The following is a 27,898-nucleotide window of genomic DNA, read 5'->3' on the forward strand; positions in this document are numbered from 1 at the left end:
CCACCCCGAGTGTGTCCCTTAATCCCATAGGCCACCCCACTCGAGCTCGGTGTGAAAATGCCCCTGCATTGTATGGTTTGCTTAAGAAGTTGTTGATGTGATAATAATTTGATTTGGTTTTTGTATGTGGTTTCAATTAGACGTTATGTATTGGACATTAATAATAAATGATGATTAATAACTTGTTTGAACATGCTTATACTGGAAAAAATGAATCATATTTTAGACATTTTATATATTTTGTTTTTTTCTTACTATTTATCATATTTTTTCTATTTTTAAATTAAAAAAGTGTACTCTACATGCTACAAAAGGTTAAACGTTATGCAACATGCTACCGCTATTTAAAACACTGCTACTATTGCGTCCCAGTCCTCATAACCCCCTCATCCTACCACCACCACCCTTACTCCCATAATCACTTGGGCAACCATCACCTTCCCAACTCCCCAACTGCTACCCCTTGCTCCACTCTCCCCATAGCCACTTGCATAGACCCCTCAAAAGTTGGCCTACTTTCCTCCCACCACCTCTCTTTCCTTATCACACTCATCTCGTAATGACTCTTGAGCAACACGTCCATACTTAGGAACGTCCTCGTACTCATCCACATCCACTATATCCTCAAGGCTCCATGTTGGCCTCCCTAACTTTCTCATAATCTCCTTCTCCCGTGCAGCCAATATTGTCATATGTGATCACATAAGCGCTTATGCCATAACATATGCCATTTTGGACTAGGGAACCTCATATGCCATGGTGGCATATGCAGTTATTGTATCATTGGGACTTATCTAGTCACACAGAGAAGTATGTGACTGCGTAAGTCATAGTAATGTGGTTATGCCATCACATACAAATTGCATGACCTCCGAACAATTAGATTTTTTACTGTTTGGACCTTTTTTCGTCTTTCTTTTTTTTTTTTTTACTTGATTTTCTCTCACTTTACAGATAGCATGACCTCCTAAGTCCTTCGTAATTTCCTTCTCACGCATAGCTAGTGTTGTAATATGTGATCACATAAGCAATTATGCCATCACATGTCATTTGGATCATCGTGGATCTTATATGCCATGGTGGCATATGTGGTTATTGTATCTCTGGGACTTATGCGGTCGCACAGAGAAGTATATGACTGCATAAGCCATACTTACGCAAGGCGTGCTAAATCAGTTACGTAACGGCCGATACATAATGGCAATGGCGGTTAACGTTATGCAATACATGGCTAAAACGGAGGGGTTTTCAAAAAAGGAGCTGCAACAGTCGTTACGAGGCCATAACGGCCATTGCAAGGCATACCAGTTGTTACAGTCCTTGTAACAACTGTTAAGCACAGCCCGTAACGGTGCAAAAAAAATTTTTTGTCAAAAAAATATGAAAAAATATGGATTAAATCCGGAATATTCTAAGCATTCCAAATATGCATTCATTTATAAATTGGAACATGTTTATGGTGGTGTAACGGTCCACTCTTTGGTGAGAAGTTGTATCGGACTATCTGATGAATTTATGAACCAGATAACCTGAATTTGACTACAAAATTCATATATTTAATTTTCTAACTATCTACTATCAATGATAGATATATTAGAATGAATGTAATATGAAAATATCTTACATTTAGGTGTTTGCAATTATTTTTGAGGGCCAAAATTCATGCGTAAATAGAAAAAAATATATAAAAAAAATATAAAATGGCACCCCAAATATGTAAAATGCACATTAACATGTTCTACTATGATTAACACATCATATGACATCATTAAAACAGCAAAAGAATCATTAAAAAATGATTTTTCGAATTTTCAAAAAAAGGGCCGAAATAAATGCGTAAATAGAAAAAAATATAAAAAAAAATATAAAATGGCACCCCAAATATGTAAATTGCACATTAACATGTTCTACTATGATTAACACATCATATGACATCATTAAAACAGCAAAAGAATCATTAAAAAATGATTTTTCGAATTTTCAAAAAAAGGGCCGAAATAAATGCGTAAATAGAAAAAAATATTAAAAAAATATAAAATGGCACCCCAAATCTGTAAAATGCACATTAACATGTTCTACTATGATTAACACATCATATGATGTCATTAAAACAGCAAAAGAATCATTAAAAAATGATTTTTCGAATTTTCAAAAAAAGGGCCAAAATAAATGCGTACATAGAAAAAAATATAAAAATATATAAAATGGCACCCCAAATCTGTAAAATGCACATTAACATGTTCTACTATGATTAACACATCATATGATGTCATTAAAACAGCAAAAGAATCATTAAAAAATGATTTTTCGAATTTTCAAAAAAAGGGCCAAAATAAATGCGTAAATAGAAAAAAATATTAAAAAAATATAAAATGGCACCCCAAATCTGTAAAATGCACATTAACATGTTCTACTATGATTAACACATCATATGATGTCATTAAAACAGCAAAAGAATCATTAAAAAATGATTTTTCGAATTTTCAAAAAAAGGGCCAAAATAAATGCGTAAATAGAAAAAAATATAAAATGGCACCCCAAATCTGTAAAATGCACATTAACATGTTTTACTATGATTAACACATCAAATGGCATGATTAAAACAGCAAAACAACCATTAAAATTTGATTTTTCGAATTTTAAAAAAAGGGCCAAAATTCATGCGTAAATAGAAAAAAATATTAAAAAATTATTAAATGGCACCCCAAATCTGTAAAATGTACATTAACATGTTCTACTATGATTAACACATCATATGACATGATTAAAACAGCAAAACATATTAAAAAAAGTATAAATACCTATTTTTGACGAATTTCTGAAAAATGGCCCACCGAGCTTTGATTCAAAAAAATTTGTGATATAATGTGTTTTTATCTCAAATACCTAGCTAAGGTTGGTCGAAATTAGTAGTAGAAGGAGTGAAAAACAGTTTGGAAGCAAAAGGTTTCAAAAAAACAGCAAAAAATGAGCTAAAAATGAAAAAAAAAAAAGTTACCGTTACGGGACTTACGCAAGGCGTGCTAAATCAGTTACGTAACGGCCGATACATAATGGCAATGGCGGTTAACGTTATGCAATACATGGCTAAAACGGAGGGGTTTTCAAAAAAGGAGCTGCAACAGTCGTTACGAGGCCATAACGGCCATTGCAAGGCATACCAGTTGTTACAGTCCTTGTAACAACTGTTAAGCACAGTAAAATGGGAAAATTGAAAAAGAAAAGAAAAGAAACATACCTTTCTTTTCTTCTTCTTCTTCATTGACTGCAGTAGTTGCAGCTGCTGCTTCTTCTTCTTTCTTCCCCATCTGGTCCCCCTAGGTTTCCCTCTCGATTTTTCAATTTCCCCGCTCGGTGCAAGTGCACCATTTTGTTGCATGGGGTCCAACTTGATTTATGTTTTATATCCATGCCATCCATCAGCTTTTCTAGTTCATTTTAGAGCATGGTCCCTAAAATGAAGCATATCCAAATCTCAAGAGGGCCACACAGTAGGGATTGAATGCCCATCGTTAAAAGCTTCCTAGGGCCCACTGTAATGTTTATTTGCAATCGAACCTATTAATACATTCATATAAACCTAGATGAAGGGAGAACGCAGATAACAACTTCTTTCGAAAAAAATGGCCAATAAGTTTTTAATGGTGGGAATTCAATCCCTACTGTGTGGTCCACCTGAGATTAGGATCTGCCACATTCTTGGAACTATGCCCTAAAATGAGTTGACAAAAAGGATGGACGGCTTGGATATACCAAAAAATGCACCGAGATGGGTCCCACATTCAAGGCACCGCTCACTAGTGGTCTGCTTGAGATTTGGATCCAACTCATTTTTTGAAACATGCCTTAAAATGAGTTGGATAAACAAAAATATCGAGGTGGACCCCATGTTCTGGGCCTCACTAGTCGTCCACTTGAGATTTAGATCTACCTCATTTTTTGGACCATGCCCTAAAATGAGTTGGCAAAACTTATGGACAGGCATGGATATACATACATATATCGAGGTGGGCCCCACATAAGCTCATTTGGGTCAAGAGTAGTCCGCCAAATCAACACCAAATCAGTAATACTATTTACCTGAATACAATTCCAATTTTTTCTTAAGATCTATTAAGGGAAATGATATCAAATTATTAGATGTATGAATTACATAATAGGATACAAAAGTCTCTAAATTTTGTATGTTGAAATGAAATACACGCAAGTCGCAAGGTATGTAATACACCAATACTATAAATAATAGTAAAAGCTATAAATATGGAATGTTTTGGTATGACTTCGTTCTAATAAATTTATATTGATCTTATATAGTTAGAAAAATTAAATATAAAAGGTTTGTAATCAATTCTAGGTTGTCAGATCCATAAATTCATCAAATAGCCCGATACATTCTCACCAAAGATTTGACCGTTAAACTACCATGAACATGTTTAAAATCATAAATGAATGCATATTTGGAATATTTACAATTTTTTGGATTTTCTAGATATTTTTCAAAGCAAAAAAAAAAAAAAAAAAGGGTTACGGTGGGCACCGTTATGCCTACTGTTACCACTACAGAACACCTTGCATCACATATAGATGGCACAACCTCCTAACGATTAGATTGTTTATCATTGGGACCTCTTTGTTTCTTTTTTTGCTTCATTTTCTCTCACTTTACAAATGGCATGACCTCATAAGTCCTTCCTGATATCCTCCTCACGTGATGCAAGGTGGCATATGCGGTTATGCCATCACATACAGATGACATGACCTCTTAATGGTTAGATTTTTTTACCGTTGGGACTTTTTTTTCTTTATTTTCTCATTTATTGTCTATAAATAAGCACTCTCATCCCCCTATTTTTACAACTCTCTCTCTCTCTCTCTCTCTCTCTCTCTCTCTCTCTCACACACACACACACACACACACACACACACACACTATTACTCTTATTCACTCTTAAAACGACATCATTAAAATTTATATGTTGTTTTTTCATTTTTGTAGTATATGCATTCATTTGAGTAGTTGTTCGTTGACTTGTTATAGTCTAATAAAACTATAAATCAAAAGGGGAAAAAAAAAACAATTTCCTTCATTTGTAGTATTTTTATATAATTTTTCATTTTTCCTTGAATTTTTCCTTTAAAAAAATAGTTTGCTTGGGGGGTTATGCCATCGCAAAAGTGCACACCCTTAGGTCAAATGGGATTGCTTGTGCTATTTGACAACATCGCGCACGACAAATTCTTCTCTAATCTTCACTCATTTTCTCAAAACTTCATCTACACTCTCACCTTCCTCGGACAACGTGTACTAAAACGGTTACATTTCTGCTATAACGGCCGATGCATATCGATAACGGCCAAGGCCGTTATGCGATACGGGGTCAAAATGTTCCCTTAGAAAAAAATGGTATCAGACCATTTTGGGTTTGTAACGGCATTACAGACCAGTAACGGTGATAGCCTTGCGTAACGACACAGAAGAAAAGAACAAAAAAAAAAAAACCTAGATTTTTTTTTTCTTTTGTTGCCTCTTTTGTCTTGCTTCTTTTCTTGTTCATTTCTTCTGCTGATTTTCTTCTTTTGTTGCGTCTTTTGCTCCTTCTATTCCCATGTATTCATTTATCATCGTAGTCAAACTCATTATCATATCGCATATCGTCATAGGGGTCGAATTGTATCATAAATCGTAAGATTTTTTATGATCATCTTAAAAATATGAAAAATATAAATAAATTTAAAAAATATTAAAAACTCAACAATCATCCTTTTGCCACCAATATGCACCAACTAATACCATGTCATGATAGTGTTAAAGGATTCACTTCAAGAAATTTCGTTAAAACATACAAGGATCCTTTAAGAATTTATGTTCTTGCTAACTTTCTCGAATGTAGAATCATGTTGGAAATGCGGCATTTGATTTTGTAGACCGACAAAGAAAGATATTTTGATTTCTAACCAATCATTCCACAATACATTTAAGTCAACATGATCAAAACCATCCATAAAAACATTCTAGATAAGTCATACATCAATTTGGTGTTTATAAAGTAAGAAATCATTATTTAAAAAAAAAAAAAAAAAAAGCTCTACAATTTAATGTTGAAGAGAATATATCCCATTGAATCTCTTATATAGAAAAAAATAAAATAATTTGCCTCTTTTAAATAATTCTTAAAGCCCCCACCAATTCAAAAACATAAAATGAAAGCCCTCTTATGAAGAAAAATAAATAAAATAATTTACCTTTTCTAAATGATTCTTTTTCAAAAGTTTTTTTTTTTCCAAGAGATTCTTAAAGGCCCCACCAATTCAAAAACATAAAATGAAATCCAAGTGAACCTTAACATAGAAGAGAATAAGTATAATTTGAATCGTAAATCGTTATAAATCGTAGGATTCAAATCATAAAATCATAAGATTCATATAAAAAGGGATTCAAATCATTTTGCTTAAGATTCGACTCAAATCGTAAATCATAGGATTTAGACAACATTGATATTTTGAATATATATATATATATATATATATATATATATATATATATATAGAGAGAGAGAGAGAGAGAGAGAGAGAGAGAGAGAGAGAGAGAGAGAGAGAGAGAGAGACTCAGTCTCCTACGAGCCGTGCGCAAGTTGCCTTTGTGCGAGACAAGTAGATGGGTTGGGGCTCATGGTGGGCCTCACCATAATGTGCATGTGAAATCCACTCCGACTATTAAGTGTATTATGGAAATTTAGCCATGCTAAAATTTGGCCAGATATGTGATTTAGGTGGGCCATACAAAGATAAATAATGCGAGAGGATGTCTACCTTTGATTTTTATGGGGCCCACTGTAACGTTTATGTGAAATCTACTCCATTAGTTGCCTCATAGAACGATTTGCATGGGTATGAAAAATTAGGCCAATATGTGATTTATGTGGACCATACCAAGTGAAACAACTTGGATGGTAGACCTCCCCAGCATTGTTTCCACTGAGGTGGACCACCTGAATCATGGATTTGGCTGATTTGTTAGCCCTTCAGCTAATTGGTCACTATGCAGCTTGTGGTTAGTGCAGATTTTACATACACATCATGGTGGGGCCACCCTCAGCCTTGTTGTTCTGTCCCGTGGACTTGGATTGTGTAGCCGAGGAGCCCATAATGCTAGCATGGTCTAGATTGTTTGTGGAGCACACAATGATGTATGTGTTTTATCCACTCCATTCATCCATTTTTCCAACTCATTTTAAGGCATGAGACCAAAATTGAAGCATATCCAAAGCTCAATTGGACCAAACCACAAAAAACAGAGAAAATAGTGACGTCCACCGTTGGAAGCATCCTAGGGCCCACACTGATGTTTATATCTCATCCCAAATATTCATAAGATCACACAAGCCCGGATGAATGGGAAACACCAATACCAGATTGATCCAAAACTTTTGTGGCCCCTACAATGTTTTCAATGGTGGGAATTCAATTCCCATTGTTTCATATGGTGTGTACCAATTGAGATTTGGATATACTTCAATGTTGATCTCATGCCCCAAAATGAGCTGAAAAAATGGATGGATAGCATGGATAAACTACATACATCATGGTGGGCCCAGTGTTTGAAATATCGGTATCGCGTTACGTATCGCATCCTCAGGATACAGATACATATCGGTTATCGCAAGGGATATATCGTTTGTATCAGGTAATTTATCACACTTTTTGGAAAACATGGGGAAACATTGGGAAAATGGTTGAGTTTTTTTAATGAAACTTCAAGGATTGTTAAAAAAGACATTAATACACACTTTTAAATCCTAACATCTCAAAAAAGAAATGCACATGATAGGTTTCCTTTGTATAGGGTCCTAAGCTATGCAATGTCTAACTGAACTAGTGTAACTATATTCAAATTGAATGCATAACATTTAGAGTGTATGTGATGATCATTTCATCAAACTCCTAAATACTTCGAAATTAGTCTCAATTGACAGCTGGTTGAAGGGAAATTTAAAATAATAATAATTTTTTTTTTAATTTTAATTAAATAATAATTTTTATTTTCCAAAAATTGACAAGGACTTAACAAATTAGTGGATCAACTCTCATACATGCTTGATTTCATGTTTGGAATGCAACATTGCAAAGCAATACGGGAGAAATTTGGGAAATTTCGAATTCCGCCAAATTGGACCACCTACACTCAAATTTAGAAATTAGAGTGTATGTGATGATTATTTTATCAATTACTCCTAAATACTTCGAAATTAGTCTCAACTGACAGCTGGTTGGAGGAAAATTTGAAAATTTCTATTAAAAAAAAAAATGGAGAACGTGAAGAACCAATAGATATCGAAATCAAAGCTCCAATTTCATGATTTTTCATACAAAACATGAAGAACCAATGGATTCGTAACCATTTGAAACTAATTTATTTCAACAAAAAAAAAAAGATTGGAAATTGAAAATGCTCACCGGATCGAACATGTGAGATATATCGGCACTACCTATGCATTTCGTATCGCACGGGTGGGATATAAGATATATCGTGGGATATATCTGCCGATATCGTCTATATTTAAAACATTGGGTGGCCCCCATAGTATCTTCCCAACACCATAAAGGGTGGTTAGCACCTCAGTACAGAATCCACAGCTGTGAATTAAATTTACTTAGGAGTCATCCAGTTGCAGTCTGCCCACTATCATGTATTTGTAAAATCCACTCCAACCATTAGGTGAATGACCGAATTCTATGTCTCGGGCGGAGAAACCAACTCCTTCATTGATTCAAGTGGACCGCAGCATTAGAAATAATGAAAGGCAATACTCATCCTCCAAATTGTTTTCCATAGTGTGGCCCACTTGGGTCACAGATGAGCTTGATTTTTGAGCCTTGGACCTTAAAATGGGCTAATGCATCTTGATGTATAGAGTGAAATTCATGTAAACATCATAGCGGCCCCCTCCTGAACCAACCGGGCCTCGGGACCATAAATAGCTTATTTATGGTCCGTGCATAGGAGACCACAACGCCACACGCACGCACGCAGATCCGAATCTCAAGTGGACCACACCACAAGCAAACAGTTATGATTGAATGCCACCATTACTTATTACCCTTTCTCACCTAATCCAAGCCCTAAAAAGATTGTACACGAGGCATATATTAACTCAAAATTAACCAATTAAATTATAGGACCGTTGTTGCTAAGTCATAATCTCAATATCCAATTGTCTCGACGATTTTAACCGTTAATTTGCGGACACTTATTTTTTGAAATAGGACCATTTGATATTTTTTAAAACTCAAAATTAACTAATTAAATTAGGGGACCGTTGTTTGTAAGTGTGTTTAAACAATTTTAACTGTTAATTTGTAGAGACTTACTTTTTGAAATAGGGCCATTTGATTTTTTTAAACTTAAAATTAACTAATTAAATTATGGGACCGTTGTTGCTGACTCACAAGCCCAAAATCAAATTGTTTGAACAATTTTAACCACTAATTTTTGGACACATTTTTTGAAATAAGAGCATTTGATCTTTTTTAACTCAAAATTAACTAATTAAATTATGGGACTGTTTTTGCTAAGTCATAATCCCAAAATCAAATTGTTTTTGTGGACACTCATTTTTTCAAATAGGACCATTTGATATTTTCTTATCTCGAAATTAACTAATTAAATTATGAGACTGTTGTTGCTAAGTCACAATCCCAAAATCAAATTGCTTTTGCAAACACTTATTTTTTCAAATAGGACCATTTGATATTTTCTTATCTCAAAATTAACTAATTAAATTACATGACCATTGTTGCTAACTCACACTCCCAAAATCAATTGTTTAAACGATTTTAACTGTTAATTTGCGAACACGTAATTTTTTGAGATAGGACCATTTGATATTTTTCATTCTTCACCATCTAATTAATGTCCATCGATCCCTTAATGGGATAAGTGCTAACAATTGCATGAATTTGAGGCTGATTTGGGGCATCGAGTGGTCCACCAAATCGGTGACACTATTCATGTGAATTTAATTTCAATTTTTTCTTAAGATTTATTGGGGAAATGATATCAAATTGTTAGGTATAGGAATTACATAATAGGACAACAAAAAACTTTGGAGTCTATATGTTGAAATGAAATGTACGTGAGTCGCAACTCACGAGGCATGTAATACACCAATATTGGAAAAAATGGTAAAACCTGCAAATGTGATATGTTTTAGTACTATATTCATTCTAGTAAATATATCATTGATATTATATAGTAAAAAATTAAATATAGAAGTTTTGCAGTCAATCCTAGGTTCTCGGGTTCATAAATTCAAATAACAGCCTAATACAACACTCTCACTAAAGAGTGGATCATTTCACCACCGTAAACATGTTAAAAAAAAATACATATTTGGAATATTTAGATTATTTGGGATTTTCTGGATATTTTTTTGAATTAAAAAATTTGACCTATACTGGGGGCATAACGGCTGTTATACCTTCATGTCGGTAATGTCGGTGACCGATACGTGCTCCTGCTCCTTCAATCGAAATACCCCTCCGCTTTTCAACATGCGCTCACAATATGCATCGGGATTCACCATAGGTTTGCTCCCTATAGGTGAGGGTTCGATTCCCCTCCTTGGCTTTACCCGATACACGTGGTTGTGGGTGAGTGTGTGTATTCGCAGGGATTAGTTGCACTTCAAAATAGAGGTGGGGACACCCTGTGTCTTCAAAAAAATAAAAATAAAAAATGCATCAGGATTCGAATCGATTATCGGGGATGGTCCCATGCTATCATCCAATATAGCGTCTCCCTTTTCCTCTTGATATTTTTATCTACAAAACAACATCAAGTAAACCACAATGTTAACATATTTAATTTACTACATCCACAAATATTAAGAGTAATTAATGGCTAGGGGTGTACACGAGTTGATCCAAGTCGAACTGGGCTCAACCCGGCCCGGCCCGGTCGCCAGCCAAACCCAGCCCGAACCCGGCCCGGCCTGATCACCGGGCCAACATGTCTAGCCCGAACTAGGCCCGGTCAGCAATCGGGCGAGTTCGGGCCAGTTTCGGACCTTACAACAAGTTCATGGGAAGGGCTTTGACAGGTAATCCGCGTCGCATTACAAGGCCCTCGATCAACGGTTTAGATAGTTGAATTAGAGACTCCACAAAAAATCTAACTAGTCAGGACATTATAATTCCTTTTTGTATTTGGATGAATCTAGGCCGTTCAAGTTATACGTCTGTGAGGTGGATGAGTCACTGTCACTGTCACTTCAAGGATGGGCGGTGAACTATCCCAGAAGGGTAAAGGGGAAAGGGACGGTTAGGGTTTTGAAATACACACACACACACACACACACACACACCACTTGGCCGAGTCGGGCCGAGTTGGGGGTCGAGTCGGGTTTTGGGTCGAACTGAGACCTATCCGAACTCGGCCCGAACTCAGTTTCGGGCCGAGTCGAGCGAGTTAACCGAGCTAGCCCGGTTCGTGTACAACCCTATTAACGGCCAATCAAACTAGAAATTTTGGAAAAAAATAAATATTTTTTAATATTTTTAATCAATAAATTAATTACTTCTCAATAAATCCCTAAACCACCATGACTTTGCAAAATAGCACCCAACGTGTTCAATTTCATATTTTCATACTCGAATTTAAATGGATGAAATTGAGAAATTATGCATTTCTCCTAATTTGGCCAATTTTCCCAAATCCCCAAATTAGAGTGTAGTGTATTTGAGTTTATTTTTATCAAACACTCTCAAATTGGGGCAATTAACTGCTAATCAAAGTGGATTTTTTGAAGAACACTATTTTTTACTATTTTAAAATTAAAAATTAATTTTTACAAAAAAAAACACCAAACCACCAATAATCTATAGATCAAAGTGTATTAATGTTTGTAATATTGACATCGGTATCTCACCTGACCGATACGTTATACACGGGTATTATAAAAATTTCTTATACTGGGGAAATATCACAAGATATCACAATATCTCAATGATAGCACATTATCATGTGAAATATCGCAGCCCCCTCTTTTTATATTTTACAATGTATCAACGATATCAATCGATGACATGCGATACTGTGGGAAAAAGCAAAAAGAAAATTGAATTTTTGAGGGGAGAATGAAGAGAGAGAGTACCTGTGGTGTCCTCTCTCTCTCTCTCTCTCTCCAAGAGTCTTTTTTAAATTTTAAAAAAAGGAAATAAATAGAGGGTTGGGCCCAGTCGACTTTATGTTTTGGCATGCACGTCACGCCTAACACATGGGGTTGGCGACTCAAGTGGGCCCCACCATGATGTTTTACGTGAAATCCAACCCGTTCACTAGGTGTGTCACCCCATGTTAGGTCCAGGGCTGAAAAATCAGTCCCATCTGTGATATAGGTGGACCTCACGATTGGAAACAATGCACAGGTAATGCTCACCCTTCAAACTATTTTCCTTGTTGTGATATCTAATGGTTGAAGTGGATTTTATATACTCATTATGGTGGGCCCTATAAAAATCAAGGATGGACATCTCTTTACCAATAGTTTCCTTTGGTGTGGCCCACCTGATTCATAGGTCAACCTGATTTTTTGGCCTTGGGCCTAAAATGAAATTACACATCTAATGGTTAAAGTGGATTTCAAATACCGCATCATGGTGGGCCCTGAAAAAAAAAATGAAGGGTGGGTGTCCTTTATTTGAGCTAAATAAAATTTAAAAAGAAAATTGTGGACTAATGACTTTTTATGGGGCCCACCTTGATATGTTTGTGAAATCCACTCCGACCATTATGTGTAATCCCATGTTAAGTCCAAGGCCAAAATATCAGGCTGGTCTGTGATTCAGGTGGGCCACACCAAAAGAAATGGTTGGTAAAGAGACATCCACCCTTGATTTTACAGGACCCACCATGATGATTATATAAAATCTACTTCAACCATTAGATACCACAATAAAATTTAGAAATGGGGCCCAAAAATCAGGCACATCCGTGATTCACAAGGGCCACACCAAGGAAAACAGTTTGGAGTGTGAGCATTACTTGTATACTGTTTCCAATTGTGTGGTCTACCTAAATCACAGATGGGTTGATTTTTGGGCCCTGGACCTAACATGGGCCAACGCACCTAGTGAACGAGTTGGATTTCACATAAACATTATGGTAGGGCCCACCTAAGCCGTCGGGATCCCTACTCTCTATTTAAAGGCATGCACAAATTGTCCATGTGTATGATGCATATGTGCATCATGGACTCAGAAATTGTATACATGTTATATATGCACTCAAATTAAACCAATAAAATTGAGCAACCACTGTTGCTAAGTCACGGTCCCAACATTGGATTGTTTGAACGATCCTAACCTTTGATTCATCGACACGTGTTTATTGAGACATGACCATTGGATATTTTTTGGTCTTAACTATCCAAGAAATGTCCAACAATTTCATCATCAAATGAGGGAAAAAAACCAAATTTTTGGCTTATGAGACATAATATGGGCAATTTAATTTCAATTGCATGTACACCACGTGCAATTTTTAGAAGCAATTAATTGATTGTGTTTTCGTACATGTCTTCTATGATTTATAGGTTATATTAGTTGATTTTGAATATAGTTGTTGATTTTGAATATAGTTGTATCTAGGGGTGCACATCGAACTAGTAGAACCGTGGAACCGGACCAGAACCGATCCAATTGTCCGGTTTGGTCCGGTTCTAGACTGCACCGGTTCTGGTTCCAGTTCCAAAATTCCAAGAACCGTTGGATACGGTTCAGTTCCGGTTTAGGGGCATGTAGAACCGAACCGAACAGTGAATCGAACCGTTGACCCGAACTTTGGATCCGAACCGTTGATCCGAACTTAAGATTTAAAAAAAAAAAAAAACCCCTCTCTCTCTCTCTCTCGCCGTCTCCCTCTCTCACGTCGTCTCTCACCCTATCTGCGTGCGGCTGCCTAGCCCCTGCCCAATCTCGTCTCTCTCTCTCTCTTGCCGTCTCTCTCTCTCTCTTGCCGTCTCTCTCTCTCTCGCCGTCTGCATGCAGTTGCCCAGGCCCCAGAAGCAGTGTACATGTACATGTACATTGAGTTGGATGTTTGATGTGGTGCCTCTTTTTGGATGAAGCCTAGCTAAAAACTACACTGATCAGCATATACCAACTATTTGATATTGACCTTGAATTTGACTGCTGATCATTTCTTTCAACCATCATTTTGATGGCCACAGTTGGATTGTTAGAATGATCCATAATGGGCTCCAGAATTTAGACAATCTGACTTGATGTTCATGCGTGCCACATGTACGGTAGATAAGCCTTAAAACTATAGTTTTCTCCCTATGTCAAATGTCTCCTAAAAAAAAGGAACTAAATATATGGCCATGGAAAGCATGACGATCATCTCAAAAATGTAGGGAGAGGTCAAACTAGGGATATTTCTGAAACAACTTTTAAACACACTGTAGGGCGTGACTCCATTTGTGGAAAAGTTTTGAATAAATATTTATCATTCTTAATCCTTCATAGTGGTGCTCATTTGTTTTGTGTTAGTAGATTATATGGGGGGTTTTACCAATTGGGCTGGATTTTACAGAGCCCAGAACCGTGGAACGATCCGGAACTGAACCGGTTTTCACGGTCCGGTTCCGGTTCCGTTCTAGGGTGCTAACGGTCTGGTTCTGGTTCCAAAAATCCTAGAACCGTTGGGAACTATTCTGTTCCGATTTCACCCCAGAACCGGACCAAACCGACCCGTGTGCACCCCTAGTTGTATCACTCTGTTAGACATCACATAGTTTAGGAACCTATACCAAGGAAACTTATTTTGTGCACTTGTTATTGTGATGTGTTGAGTTCTAAGTGTATATTTATGTCCTCTTTAACATCCCCTGAAGTTTCATTGAAAATTCCAACCAATTTCTGTGTTTCGCAAAAACAAGGATACATTATGCGATGCATCTAATATTGTCCATGCGATAACTGATATGTTTCCGTACCCCCAAAAGTGTGATACATTCATCAATACCGATACGGAAAACATTGGTTTGTGTACTCAAATTGCGACCGATTTGGGTAAAATTGGGGAAATTTTGAATTATCGCCAATTTGGCCCATTTCCCCAAATTAGAGTGTATTTGATGATGTTTTCATCAAACACTCCTAAATACTCTCAAATAGGGTTCTTGGGTACTGCTGATCAAAGTGGATTTTTTGAAGAAAAAGAAATTCTAATATTCTTTAATTAAAAAAATAATTTTTTTTTCGAGAAATCCCCAAACCAACATGTTTGATTTCATGTTTGTATACTCATTTTGCAGCTGATCAGGGAAAATGAGGGGTTTTTTTTTTTTCCTTTTATTATTGTCGGTTTACGCACGCTGCCCTGAGCATCGATGATATCGTTACCGGAAGATAAATAAAGGGGGATGAGATGATATCGCGATACGTATCGTCGATAACTAACGATATCAAGCAATATTATCACCGATATCCTAAAATACAGTAAGTAATGGCCCATATCGTGTGGCTTCTTGGTGCTTTTTTTTTTTGTGTGTGTGTGCGCGCTTTTAGAAGAGTCTCTTATTTTGAGGATTTGCCAAGGCTTTAGTTTTGGGGGAGGGGGGATTTGGATTTGCCCAAAATCCATAGATTTGGCAATCCCCATTAAAAACAAATAGGGAAGATTTGAAATCCATGAATTTCATGAATCCCTGCTGCAAATCCCTCACTCCTCCCTTATGGTATGCCAATTTGCTACAATGCGTACTAGACAATTGCACATACAATAGAAGAAAGAGGGATTTGTGGTCCTTTGACAGTCGACAAGTTTCTCATTTAAAACTTGTAACATCTACAGAGTTTAAATAAAGAAATTAGGTTTCATAAACGTGACATTGATGAGTAACTTCAGCGACAAAGCCATTAATGTATTGCATCCTGTTATTAGTGGGAAAAAAAAATAAAAATCAAGAATTGTAATTTTCAGTGATGATCATAGAGGTGCAGTATTGGACTTGTGGCCTACACCGATCATCTGGTTCATCTGTAGAACATGATATGTATCAAGAGTGTCAAATTAAAATTCAAGTTTTGGATGATACTAACTAATGATGATTTGACAAATGAGGTATGAAAAGAACTGAAGATAGAGATGGTGGACCAAATACTTTGTGCAACAGCTCCATTGCATCCCAACTGTCTCCTACACTGAGAATTTTTGCAGCATAAGCTTGTGCTGGGGCACAAGCACCACAGTCTAGTTCCTCACTAGTGTGGACAAACTCCCTCTCCGCAATATGAATGGGCTAAGAGGCCTCCAACTTGGAATTTCACCATGAACATCTTTCTTCTTTTTTCTTTTTCGGAAGGTAAGAACTTTTTTTTGTTGATGCTGTCTCCATCACCCACGTTGCCACCATCAGCTTCTCCATTATCACCTCTGTTTCCATCTCCGTTAGATGGGGACAATCTGATCGTTGTTGTTCACAAAATCGCTCAAGCTACCATGCGACCCCTACCCTGATATGCCTCATGGCCTTCGCTTCCAGATGTCGCACTGCTCTTTAAAGCTTTAAGGCGTCTACAGCTCCACTTCTTTAGCAATAACTTTGTTGACATCAATGCCCATAGTTGTTGCCTATCTGGCTAACGTGGGACGAGTTTGTAATCTGTTGCTTCCTAGTCCGACGACCTAAACGACTCATAAAGTGGGTTCTCATCTTCCCAGCAATGAATACATAGCCACCAATCACCATGGAGTCTATGGGATCGCTTTCATTTTGTCAGATGGTGCTTCAATCAAAGCTTCATAGTGTTGTGGCAGAGCACAAGTTTTTGGAGCTGTGTACCCCAGCATGTAATTATCCGTGCAGATCAGCGAAGTTCTCTAGTTTTGGTCACATGGGATGACGAAACTGTGTGGGCCAGTACATGGACTGCCAGTAGCTACAAGGTTGAGCAGTCACTCCCGGACATTGACCACCCGCTTGCCAATCTATAATGTATATTTGTCAGTTAAGTAAAGTGGGTGCTTAGTAATTAAGTTGTAATTAATTCTTAGGTATATAATAACACTATACTCAAACAGATTATTGTCACCCTCAATTCCACTGCAGCTTCACTTCGGAATAAGCCCTGTTCATCTTTAAACTTGATACTCTATTCTGTAGAAGTAGAATTCCAGGTCAATCATTTTTATACTACTTGATGATTATTGATGATATATGTTAGATAGAGATGCCCAAATTAATGAGTACAATACAAGACACATTATGTCATTCCTGAACTGAGCTTTCCCAGGAAGAGTTTAGCATAGATTTCGTGCTTGGCCTTTTTTTAATTTGTTGTCAGCGGGTCCGTGTCTGTGTTACTTGCAGTTTGGGGAACATGTTGAACCCCAATTCACAATGAACTAGCAATGTAAAAATAACCAGGCTATAAGCTAATGCACCATGTTGAAACTAGAAAATAAAAACTAAAACTTTTACAAAATACCATTTATATTTTTGTATTTTCCCTTTCCATTACATAATATTAATGGGCACTGTCGTTACCAGCATGATACAGGCTGTGACAGCCAATGTTGTCAAATCACATATGCGATCGTATGCGATTGCATATGCTTGTGTGCATATGCAGTCGCATTTAAAAAAAAAAATTGATTTTTTTTTTTTAAAAAATCAGAAAAATAGGGTGAAATTAAGGAAAAAATGAATAAAATATAAGAAAGTAGGGGGAACTTTCCAAAGTTAATAGATAAATAATTTTATATGCCCTTGCAATACATTTAAGTAAAATAAAACTAATTAAAGAATGAATTAAATATTAAGTCATCATTCATTAACATTTTACAATATAGTTAACAAATATCAACATTCAACATTCAACAGTACAATCAACAATCAACATCAACAAAATAAGTAAACAAAATGAAGTAGTTATTTATTTATTATTGATCTAATCATATACTATATACATGGATCTATTTGCCATCGTGGCATTTGATCACTACCACCATTGTCATCATCAGCATCATCATCCGAGTCATCTCCTTCTTCCACATACACTTCTTCTTCTGTTTTTTAATCATCTGTATATACTAATACTTCATCAACATCCAATAGTGGATCTTCAGCTTGATCATTATTATCTCCTTCTTCCATCTCCTCAATCTCTTCAACGGGTTGACGGCTACTACTCACCCCATGACTTCCCCTATCCTTCGCCTTCGAGTGGTACCTTCTCCGAGTGTCTATCTGTATGCGACATCTTCAACTTGCGCCCATGTCAGATCATCTCCAGCAAATATTGGGTCTTCCGTCTCTACGAGCCACTCGTTATATGCATCTAACTCATCTAAGCAAATAGGGTCAAAGAAACCAGGTTTTTTTTCCTAGTTTGGAATCGTTCTCGCAATTTTTTATCGTATTGGACGAAAATCAAGTTGTCGAGCTTTTTTGCTCAAGGCGATTCCTTTTCTTGGTATGAATCTGCATGAAAGAAAGCGCATTTGGTATTAGCTATTTAGGTAATTAATTTAGCTTACACCTTACACTAAAAATTTGAAGTTTAGTAATTTACAATTACTAAACGTACCGCCTTGAACGTGCTCCAATTGTGCTCGCAACCACTGGCAAAACACGTGAGTCCAAGAATCCTCATAGCCAGCTTCTTTAGAGTTGAATCTTTCCTATTCGGGTCCACTCCATAGGTAGCCTACCAGTCAGTTGAGAAAAACAGTTTAAGTAGGTTAGAGTCAACTTTGTAGATTACATTGTAAAAAAAAATAAAAAAATAACTATTTGTAAGACTGACATTCATAGTAGTACGTACTGGGTAATTTCATTGTCCGATGTCTAATGACGATATCCTTTAAGAAAATCCCCTCACTCTTTGTATAGAAGTTCAATAAAGTTGAGATCGTTCTGTTCTTCTCTATTTGGAATCATTCTTTCCATCACATTAATAAATCCAACCATATTCATGTAAGTGCTTTGCTGGATCACCTGAAGTGAATAAATAGGTTGGGTTAAGGATGTAAGCAGCCGAATATAATGGAGATGACATTTGGTTGCCCAATCTTTTATCTATAATATCTATAATTGGCTTGTAATCACGGTCTCTATAGTTAAAATGGTCCATAATTTTATTTTTCGCTTTATCCATCGCATCATATGTGTAACCCATTGCAGGCTTCTCACCTGTCCACCAATCGCAACACAGTGACTAAGGGCTCGTATGCTTTTATCGCCTTTATCACTTGTGTCCAAAAACTTTGTAAAAGGATTCTTTGTTGAACCTGTTTCCCTTCAGCCTTCTTTGACCAAGGCTCACATGTAAAATCGGCCGACACTACAAAGCTTCTAAGTTGTTATTTTTTTACATGTAATCTTTGTAGTGTTAAAAATGTTGTAGCGAAATGGGTGACTGTTGGACGTAGCAAGTTACCGCCAATGTGTTTTCTCATTCAACTGAGAAGAATGGCGTGTTTGTACATAAAGACCGTGATTCTTCTAGCCCTTGCAATCACATTTATAAATAACGTACTTATATCTTCTAACATAAGATCAACACAATGGGCCCCACAAGGGGTCCAAAATAAACGATGCCTCTTCTCCATAAGCAGATGACCAGCCATTACATACGAGGTTGCGTTGTCTGTAATTACTTGGATAACGTATTCCTCACCTATTTCCTCAACTACATTATCTAGCAAGCTAAACAAGTATTCTCTTGTATGTGAATGACCCGATACATCCACCGACTTCAAGAATATTGTCCTAGCTGGATAATTTACCAAAAAGTTAATGAGAAACCGACTGGATCCATTGGTCCATCCATCGGTCATTAGTGAATACTCATATGTTTTCCACGATTCCTTATATTCAGTTATAAAGGATCGTGTATAATCAACTTCGGTTTTCAGGCATGTTTCCTTCATTTTATGATATAAAGGAGGTTTAAGCCCAGGTCCAAATTAACCTATAGCCTCAACCATTACTTTGAAGCTTCTCGATTTAACAGCGTTAAAAGCAATGTCGGTTTGGTAAAACCACTTAGTAATATATTGAATAGTGGTTGTCTAAAGTTGTTTGAGCCGGCTCTTTGCCTCGACTCCTTTGGTCAACCACATCTTCAGGGTGTGGTCTACACCTTCTATCCATGGGCCCATGCGCTCGGGCTCTTTTTGAGACCATTCGTTGTACCTGTGGTCTAGACCGGCCTGTCAAAGTAGGGGGAGAGACTAGCTTCATCTACATTAACTACGTTTATATCTTCACATGCGTCTTGTTCCATATATTCCTCGTGACGTAGGGTACTATCGCATCTCTTTCTTGACTGTTTATCCATATACTCTATGATCTCCCTTTGGATTTCTGGAGTATTTTTGTTGCATGCTTTTACATTTGACCCTGGTAAATGTCAAGGTGTCCCGTATCAGTATCGGTTGGTGTAACGGTGCCCTCCGAAACCGATATGGATACGGGGGCGTAACGGCCCGTAACGGCGCAAATTTTTTTTTTGCCAAAAAAATATGAAAAAATATGGATTAAATCCGGAATATTCTAAGCAGTCCAAATATGCATTCATTTATAAATTGGAACATGTTTATGGTGGTGTAACGGTCCACTCTTTGGTGAGAAGTTGTATCGGACTGTCTGATTAATTTTTTAACCAGGTAACTTGAATTTGACTACAAAATTCATATATTTAATTTTTTAAATATGTAATTTATATACTTAACAACTTGATATCATTTCTCCCAATAGTTCTTTAAAAAAAATGAAATTAAATTCAGGTAGATGGCGTTGCCAATTTGGGGCTGACTTGGAGGACCAATCTATTCTCCAAATCAGCCTCAAATTCATGCCATTTATTGTCATTATCCCACTTATAAATTGGTGGACATTTATTGGATAGTGAATCATAAAATAAAAATAAAAATAAAAGTCAAAAGGCCCTATTTTAAAAAATAAAAGTTCACAAATTAACAATTAGAACTATTCAAATAATTTGATTTTGGCATTGTGAGTTAGCAATTGTAGTCCATAATTTAATTGTCAAATTTTAAGTTAATATGTCTCGTGTACAATTTTTTAAGGCTTGAATTAGGAGGGACTCGGATGTAAAGTGCAGCACACGTGTCAAAGTTTTTTGGGCCTCACCCGTTATGAATGTGTTATATCCACACCGTCCATCCATTTTGCCAAATAATTTTAGGGCATGAGCGCAAAAATGAGGCACATCCAAAGCTCATATGGATTGCACCATAAAAAACAACAATAATTAAACGTTCACCGTTAAAAATTTATTGGGGGCTAGAAAAGTTTTAGATCAAGCTGACATGTGTGTTTTCCCTTCATCCACGTCAATGTGACCCAATTAACAGGTTAGATTGAAAATAAACATTACAGTGGACTTTAAGAAATTTTTAATGGTGAGCATTCTATAACCACTATTTCCTATGGTGTGGTCCACCTGAGATTTGGATATTACTAATTTTTTGAATCCTGACCTAAAATGACGCGACATGGATAAAATATATACATCATAGTGGGGCCCACTCAGGTGTGATCAGATTGGATGGAAAATAAATGTTACCGTGCGCCCTACGAATTATTTAACCGTGAAAATCATTATTTCTGTTGCTATTTTTGGTGTGGTCCAGATGATCTCTGGATATAATTCATTTTTTGGGTGGTGCTCTAAAATGATCTCTGAAAATAGATGAACGGTGTAGATGTAATAAATACATCACCATGGAGCCCATATAACTTTGATCTCATTTGAACCGTTCGTACAACTCGGAGGTTGAGGAGTGTCAGCGCTCGTCTTTGCGTGACACGTACATACAGCAGTCAGCAGCTAGCTGCTGCAAATTTAAAAAAAAATGGAGAGAGAGGGAAACGAAAAGAAAAAAAGAGGGAAAGAAGAGAAAAGAAAAAAAGAAGAGATTGAGAGAGAGAGAGAGTGAGAGAGAGAGAGGAAGAAGAAGAACAAGAACAGGAAGAAGCCGCAGCTGCAGCCGCAGCCGCAGCTGCTCGAGAAGAAGAAGAAGAAGATGAAGAAAGAGAAGAAGAAGAAAAGAAAAGAAAAAAAGGTAAGTTTTTTTTTTTGTTTTTTGTTTTTTGTTTTTTTTTTTTTAGGGCCCGTAACAGCCGTTACGAGTCCGTAATAGCCGTTATGGCCCGTAACGGCCGTTACGGTCACAGAATTCCGTAACGGCCGTTCGACCCCATATCGCGTAACGGGTCCCACCGTTACCGTTACGTATCGGCCGTTAACCGATTTGGGATACCATGGTAAATGTACAAGGTGTTGCTTGTGCCTCGCAATGCCACCGAAACCCACATAATCCGAAACACTACGATAGTGCCCATACTTCCAACCCGGGTCATTTGACTTGGGCTTCAAAGAGGAAGATTGGGAAGAAGGCATTATGTTGGTGCGTGTATTGATTGCAAGTTGTTACTTGTTAGTACTAAAAACTAAAGTAAAGTAAATAAAGACTAAAGAGTAAAGAGACTAAAGAGATGGGAGAGAGAGAGAGAGAGAGAGAGAGAGAGAGAGAGAGAGAGAGAGAGAGATACACTTACACTAGTAGTAGAAAGGGCGAGGGAAAAGAAAAGGGGAGAGAGAGAGTTATAAAAGAGAGAGAGAGAGAGAGAGAGAGAGAGAGAGAGAGAGATTTACACACAAACACAATTACAAATTTACAAAAACACAAATTCTTCACTTTTTCCTTGACCATTGAGTCTAGAGTCTAGAATATTGTAGACTTGTTGTAACTTGTAACTCAAGCTTGTAACTTGTATCTTATAACTTGTAAATTGTGTTGTAACTTGTAACTTGTAAGTAACAAAGTAACAAACTAAAAAAAAAAAAAAAATGTTAGAACTTAGAACTTGGAAGAAACTCAAACTATAATTAATTAAACTTGCAACTTGTAATGTAAGTTGAGTCTCTTGAATGTAAAGAAACTTTAAGAGAGAGAGAGAGAGAGAGAGAGAGAGAGAGAGAGAGAGAGAGTAGTGGGTGTGTTGTATGAATATGATTATGATCTTTAGAACTTAGAAAATTTAAAAAGAGAGTTCAATGGATGGAGCTTGGTTGTCTCTTGATTCTTGAATCCTTTTAGTTGTAGTTGTCCCTTGATTGAAACTTCAAACTTGAAAGAAATATGGATGAAGTGGAGCTTGGGGCTTGGAATTATGTAAGAGAGTAGAAAATAGAGATAGAGAGAGTTTGAACTTTAAGTGCATGTAGGAGTGTTTAGAATCCCATTTTATAGACAAAAAATACGGATTTTTAAATAAGAAAAAAATTCCCAACGGTCAGAAAATGGTCAGATTTCTGACCGTTGGCGAATACGCAATCACATACATCGCATATGCGATCACATATTCTTGCATATTATGAATATGCAATTGCATATTTGCAGAAATCGCATATGCCACTGTTGCATATGCGATTTCCAGTTGGATGTTCGAATATGCGATCGCACATGACAACACTGGTGACAGCCATTGTGTCCTTCTTCTTCACAAAAACTGTAATGGACTATTACAGGCCATTTTTTTCCATAATGGCAATTACAACCCCATAACATGTAACAGTACCCACCTTTACCATATTACGTAACCATTTTTGGATAACGTGCTTATAACCCCACCTTTTTACACATTACTACATGTGGCTTTGTGGCACGTGTGATTGGCCCAAGAGCCTGTCCAGAGTAGCCACCATACAGATTTTCTGGCCCAAAAATCTGGCAGGTCTGCTCATGAGGTGGGCTAAAATGTTGGAAACAAATGGGTGGCTTAAAAAATCTTTTCCAAGATTTCTTAGCTGTATGTGTCATGCACTATGGCCGCATTCTGAGCTTGCTGGACTATTTGGATGGGGAATATATCGGTGGAACCCACTAGATGGAGGCTTGGATATTCACACTTTTATCATGTTCGTACATGTTATCGCATGTGGAGACACAATGTTCTGCATGCACAAGCTTCTGCAATATATTTTACTGGCTTGGCATGCAGGTGGTAAAAGCAAGATCTGGAAATGAGTATGGCATTATGCCTATTAGCAGGTCTTTGGAACATTTGGCTAGAGAGAATAGCTGCTGTTTTAAAAATCGAAGGCGGGCTGGTTTCTTGGAGTTTTTATCTGGGAAAAACAGGAGTGTAATTGAATGGGTCCAAGCAGCTAATGTTTTAGCTTCTGGTTATTTCCCAGGTGGTTGGAGTTATTGGTTGTAGCCTTTGGTTTTTTTCTTTTTTCTTTTTTCTTTTGTATTCTCTGCCTTTTTTATGCTATAAGATTTGCTGATGGAAATTGTTAAACAAGTCATAACATTTTATTGCTGATATGAATTTCCTTGATGTCCTGATTAATGAATCTTCATGATGATATCTTGCATCAGCTGTCTTCCTTTTCAACTAGGTCAAAAGTAACTTATCAACTATTCGACTTTGGAGTTAATGATCAATTTTGTTCAAGATTTATTTCACAGAGCAGGACATATGGGTTCAAAATAAGCCCTATTAAGGATTTATTTCAGGCAAAGCTTAGTCATTTGGTTGTGTGCAGTTTCATCAATAATGAGCGCATCTTTTTGCAGGTTTTGCTCACAGAAATCGGTTCGAGATTTGTTACACTGCCAGAGGAAAGACTTCTAGCAGTGGTGAATGCGCTGCTTCATCGCTGTTACAAATACCCAACTGCTACTACTGCTGAGGTTCCTCAATCTCTCAAGAAGGAACTTTCTGGTGTTTGTAGGGCTTGCTTTTCAGCAGATGCTGTGAACAAGCATGTTGATTTTGTAAGAGAGTATAAACAGGAATTTGAGCGTGATCTCGATCCAGAGAGCACGACAACTTTCCCTGCTACTCTCTCTGAATTAACTGAGCGACTGAAGCACTGGAAGAATGTTCTTCAGAGTAATGTTGAAGACAGATTTCCTGCCATCTTAAAGCTGGAAGAAGAAAGTAGGGTTTTGCGTGATTTCCATGTTGTAGATGTGGAGGTCCCAGGACAGTATTTCACAGACCAGGTCATATGAGATTCGCTTGAATGGGAATTGCAATAACTTCGCTTTCAATTAGTAGTGCTTGCTGTCAAATGCCCCCTGCACTTTCTCAGCCGTTTTTTCCCCCTTTTTTTCTTCTTATCTTTCTCAGGAACTTGCTCCTGATCATACAATAAAGTTAGACAGGGTTGGGGCAGATATACCAATCGTGAGACGGCACGGTAGCAGTTTCCGCCGACTGACTCTCATAGGTTCTGATGGCTCCCAGCGCCATTTCATTGTTCAGACTTCATTGACCCCAAATGCTAGAAGTGATGAGCGCATACTGCAGCTCTTTCGTGTGATGAACAGAATGTTTGACAAGCACAAGGAATCCAGGCGCCGCCATCTATGTATCCACACCCCAATAATTATCCCCGTTTGGTCTCAGGTGATGATCATGTCATTGCACTCATGATATTTATTTTGTCAAGTTCTAAAGAAACATCTTGTATTCAGGTCCGAATGGTAGAAGATGATTTGATGTACAGCACCTTCCTTGAGGTCTACGAGATCAACTGTGCACGGCATAATCGAGAAGCAGATCTCCCAATCACTCATTTCAAGGAGCAGCTCAACCAAGCCATCTCAGGCCAAATATCTCCAGAAGCAGTTGTAGATCTTCGTCTGCAGGCATATAATGACATTACAAGAACTCTTGTCAATGACAATATATTCTCCCAGTACATGTACAAGACTCTTCCAAGTGGCAACCATCTTTGGGCTTTCAAAAAGCAATTTGCCATCCAGCTTGCACTTTCCAACTTCATGTCTTACATGCTACAAATTGGGGGGAGGTCCCCGAATAAGATTCTGTTTGCCAAAAACACGGGCAAAATATTTCAAACTGATTTCCATCCAGGTAATGTATTTAACCACAGTTAACAAGTGAATTGTCTGTCATCATTTCTAGATGACTGCTGACCATTTTCCCTGCAACACAGCTTATGATGCAAACGGAATGATTGAATTCAATGAACCGGTGCCTTTCCGGCTGACAAGGAACATGCAGGCTTTCTTTTCCCATTTTGGCGTAGAGGGTCTAATCGTGTCAGCCATGTGTGCTGCAGCACAGTCTGTGGTTTCACCAAAAGTGAGTTTTTTGCCTGCTGTACCTGTTGGATAAAGTTGTTGAAGCTCTTATTGATTTATATATATGTGTATTATTGCACTATGTATATTTTTTTCGATTTATTCTCTGTTTTTTTTTTTTTTTTTTTTTTCCAGCAAAGTCAGCATATATGGCATCAGTTGGCTATGTTTTTCCGAGATGAGCTTCTATCGTGGTCATGGAGGCGGCCTCTGGGAATGCCTTCAGCACCAGTTGCTGCAGGTGGCATCAATCCATTGGATTTCGAGCAGAAGGTTACCACTAATGTGGAGCAAGTTATTGCCCGTATTAAAGGAATTGCCCCACAGTACTTTTCTGAAGAGGTATCTCATTAGCATCCTCACTAAAACATAATTTATGCATCCTAGTTTGATATCCTGGAGTAAATGTCACAAGCTGGGTTGCAATTGCTCCTGGCTGGAGGGCCTGAAGCTTGTCCAGACCAGCCCATCAATCCAGCCAAAGCCCAGTCTGCCTGTCAGCTATGGAAACAGACTTGGGCATGGCCTACTAGTTAAATACTTATCCCAACATTGTTAGTAAATCAGGCTCGACAAGGCTGAGCTGAGCTAGCTGGCCTTTTGGCTCAAGTCCTCTCCCATCCAACAACTTATTGGGCTTAAAACTTCAGCATGGACCCAACCTCTAGGCTGAGCCCAAAATAATCTGTACAGATGACATGGTCCAGCCCAGCCCAGCCCAGCCCAATTGCAACCCAAAACAGATGGAATTGTGATCCTTTTGGACGAAAGGTTGAAATCAGTGTACATGCCTGTGACCATCCCCATCTCTTCAAGCAAGGGTAGATTTGCTGAAAATAATAATGCATGCCCCACTGTTTCAAGATTCCTACGTTGGGAACTGGAAGACATTGTTTACCAGTTCTGGTCAAAACTGAAACATCACATTGCTCCAAAAGGAAGCTTGTTTTCTCCATGCTCTCCATCCTAAGCACCCTATGCATAATGACAGTGGAAAGTGAAATTGCAACTGTTCAAGCATTGGTAGTAACATTTCCAACCTTTTTTTTTTCTCCCCATTTCAGGAGGAAAACAACACAGATCCGCCCCAGTCCGTCCAAAGGGGTGTGACTGATTTGGTTGAAGCTGCTTTATCCCCTAGGAGCTTGTGCATGATGGATCCGACATGGCATCCATGGTTCTGATAACTTAATTCGCAATGTAAGAATTGATCTGGACATCCAAACACCAGCTGTATGGTTATTTTTTGTTTGATGGGATACATGCAGGGGTGGTGTATAGCGTTCCTTGTAATTATGTATATATCATTGCATGGTCCTCAATCTTGCTGGTCACTGAAATTATACTGCACAAGTCCTGAAAGCTGATCCAAAGCTGACTGTTGAAGCATATACCCTGTGGGATCACCATTGTTCCTCGGATGTACTGTCTAAATGTCAATGACATTGTGGAAGATTTTTTTTTAGTTCAAAATGCATTGAGCTCTTGCCACAGGATTCCAACTGTTTTGAATTGCATCTATAAGGCTGTTTTAGGAAGTCAACTAATTTTTTGGCGAGCTGAATGACTGTTGCCCACTGTATCTTTACTGCATTAGCGTGCTTGCCATTTCAAGCTGGCTTGACAAGCTGGCCATTCTGCGTGCTGTTTAGTTTTCAATCCAATATGGTAATGTAAAATTTTGGATTTTTCCAATGATGTTTGGCTGATGGTTTATTTGAACTAGGGACACTGTGC

At 37.5% G+C, this 27,898-nt stretch overlaps 1 protein-coding gene across 3 annotated transcripts in view; it reads left to right on the forward strand.

Moving 5' to 3' along the window:
• Positions 1-27,657, forward strand: part of LOC131237348 (uncharacterized) — a 118,346-nt gene extending 90,689 nt beyond the window's left edge. For all 3 annotated transcript variants that reach the window (XM_058235057.1, XM_058235058.1, XM_058235059.1), the window contains 6 exons: positions 24,623-25,054; positions 25,182-25,460; positions 25,529-25,931; positions 26,014-26,162; positions 26,297-26,503; positions 27,226-27,657. In XM_058235057.1, coding sequence (XP_058091040.1) covers positions 24,623-25,054; positions 25,182-25,460; positions 25,529-25,931; positions 26,014-26,162; positions 26,297-26,503; positions 27,226-27,345 — 1,590 coding nt within the window. In that variant the 3' untranslated portion in view covers positions 27,346-27,657. The remainder of the gene's footprint in view (positions 1-24,622; positions 25,055-25,181; positions 25,461-25,528; positions 25,932-26,013; positions 26,163-26,296; positions 26,504-27,225) is intronic.
• Positions 27,658-27,898: the final 241 nt, after the last annotated feature.

The sequence above is a fragment of the Magnolia sinica genome, chromosome 2 (genome assembly GCF_029962835.1).
Source record: "Magnolia sinica isolate HGM2019 chromosome 2, MsV1, whole genome shotgun sequence".
Classification (NCBI taxonomy): domain Eukaryota; kingdom Viridiplantae; phylum Streptophyta; class Magnoliopsida; order Magnoliales; family Magnoliaceae; genus Magnolia; species Magnolia sinica.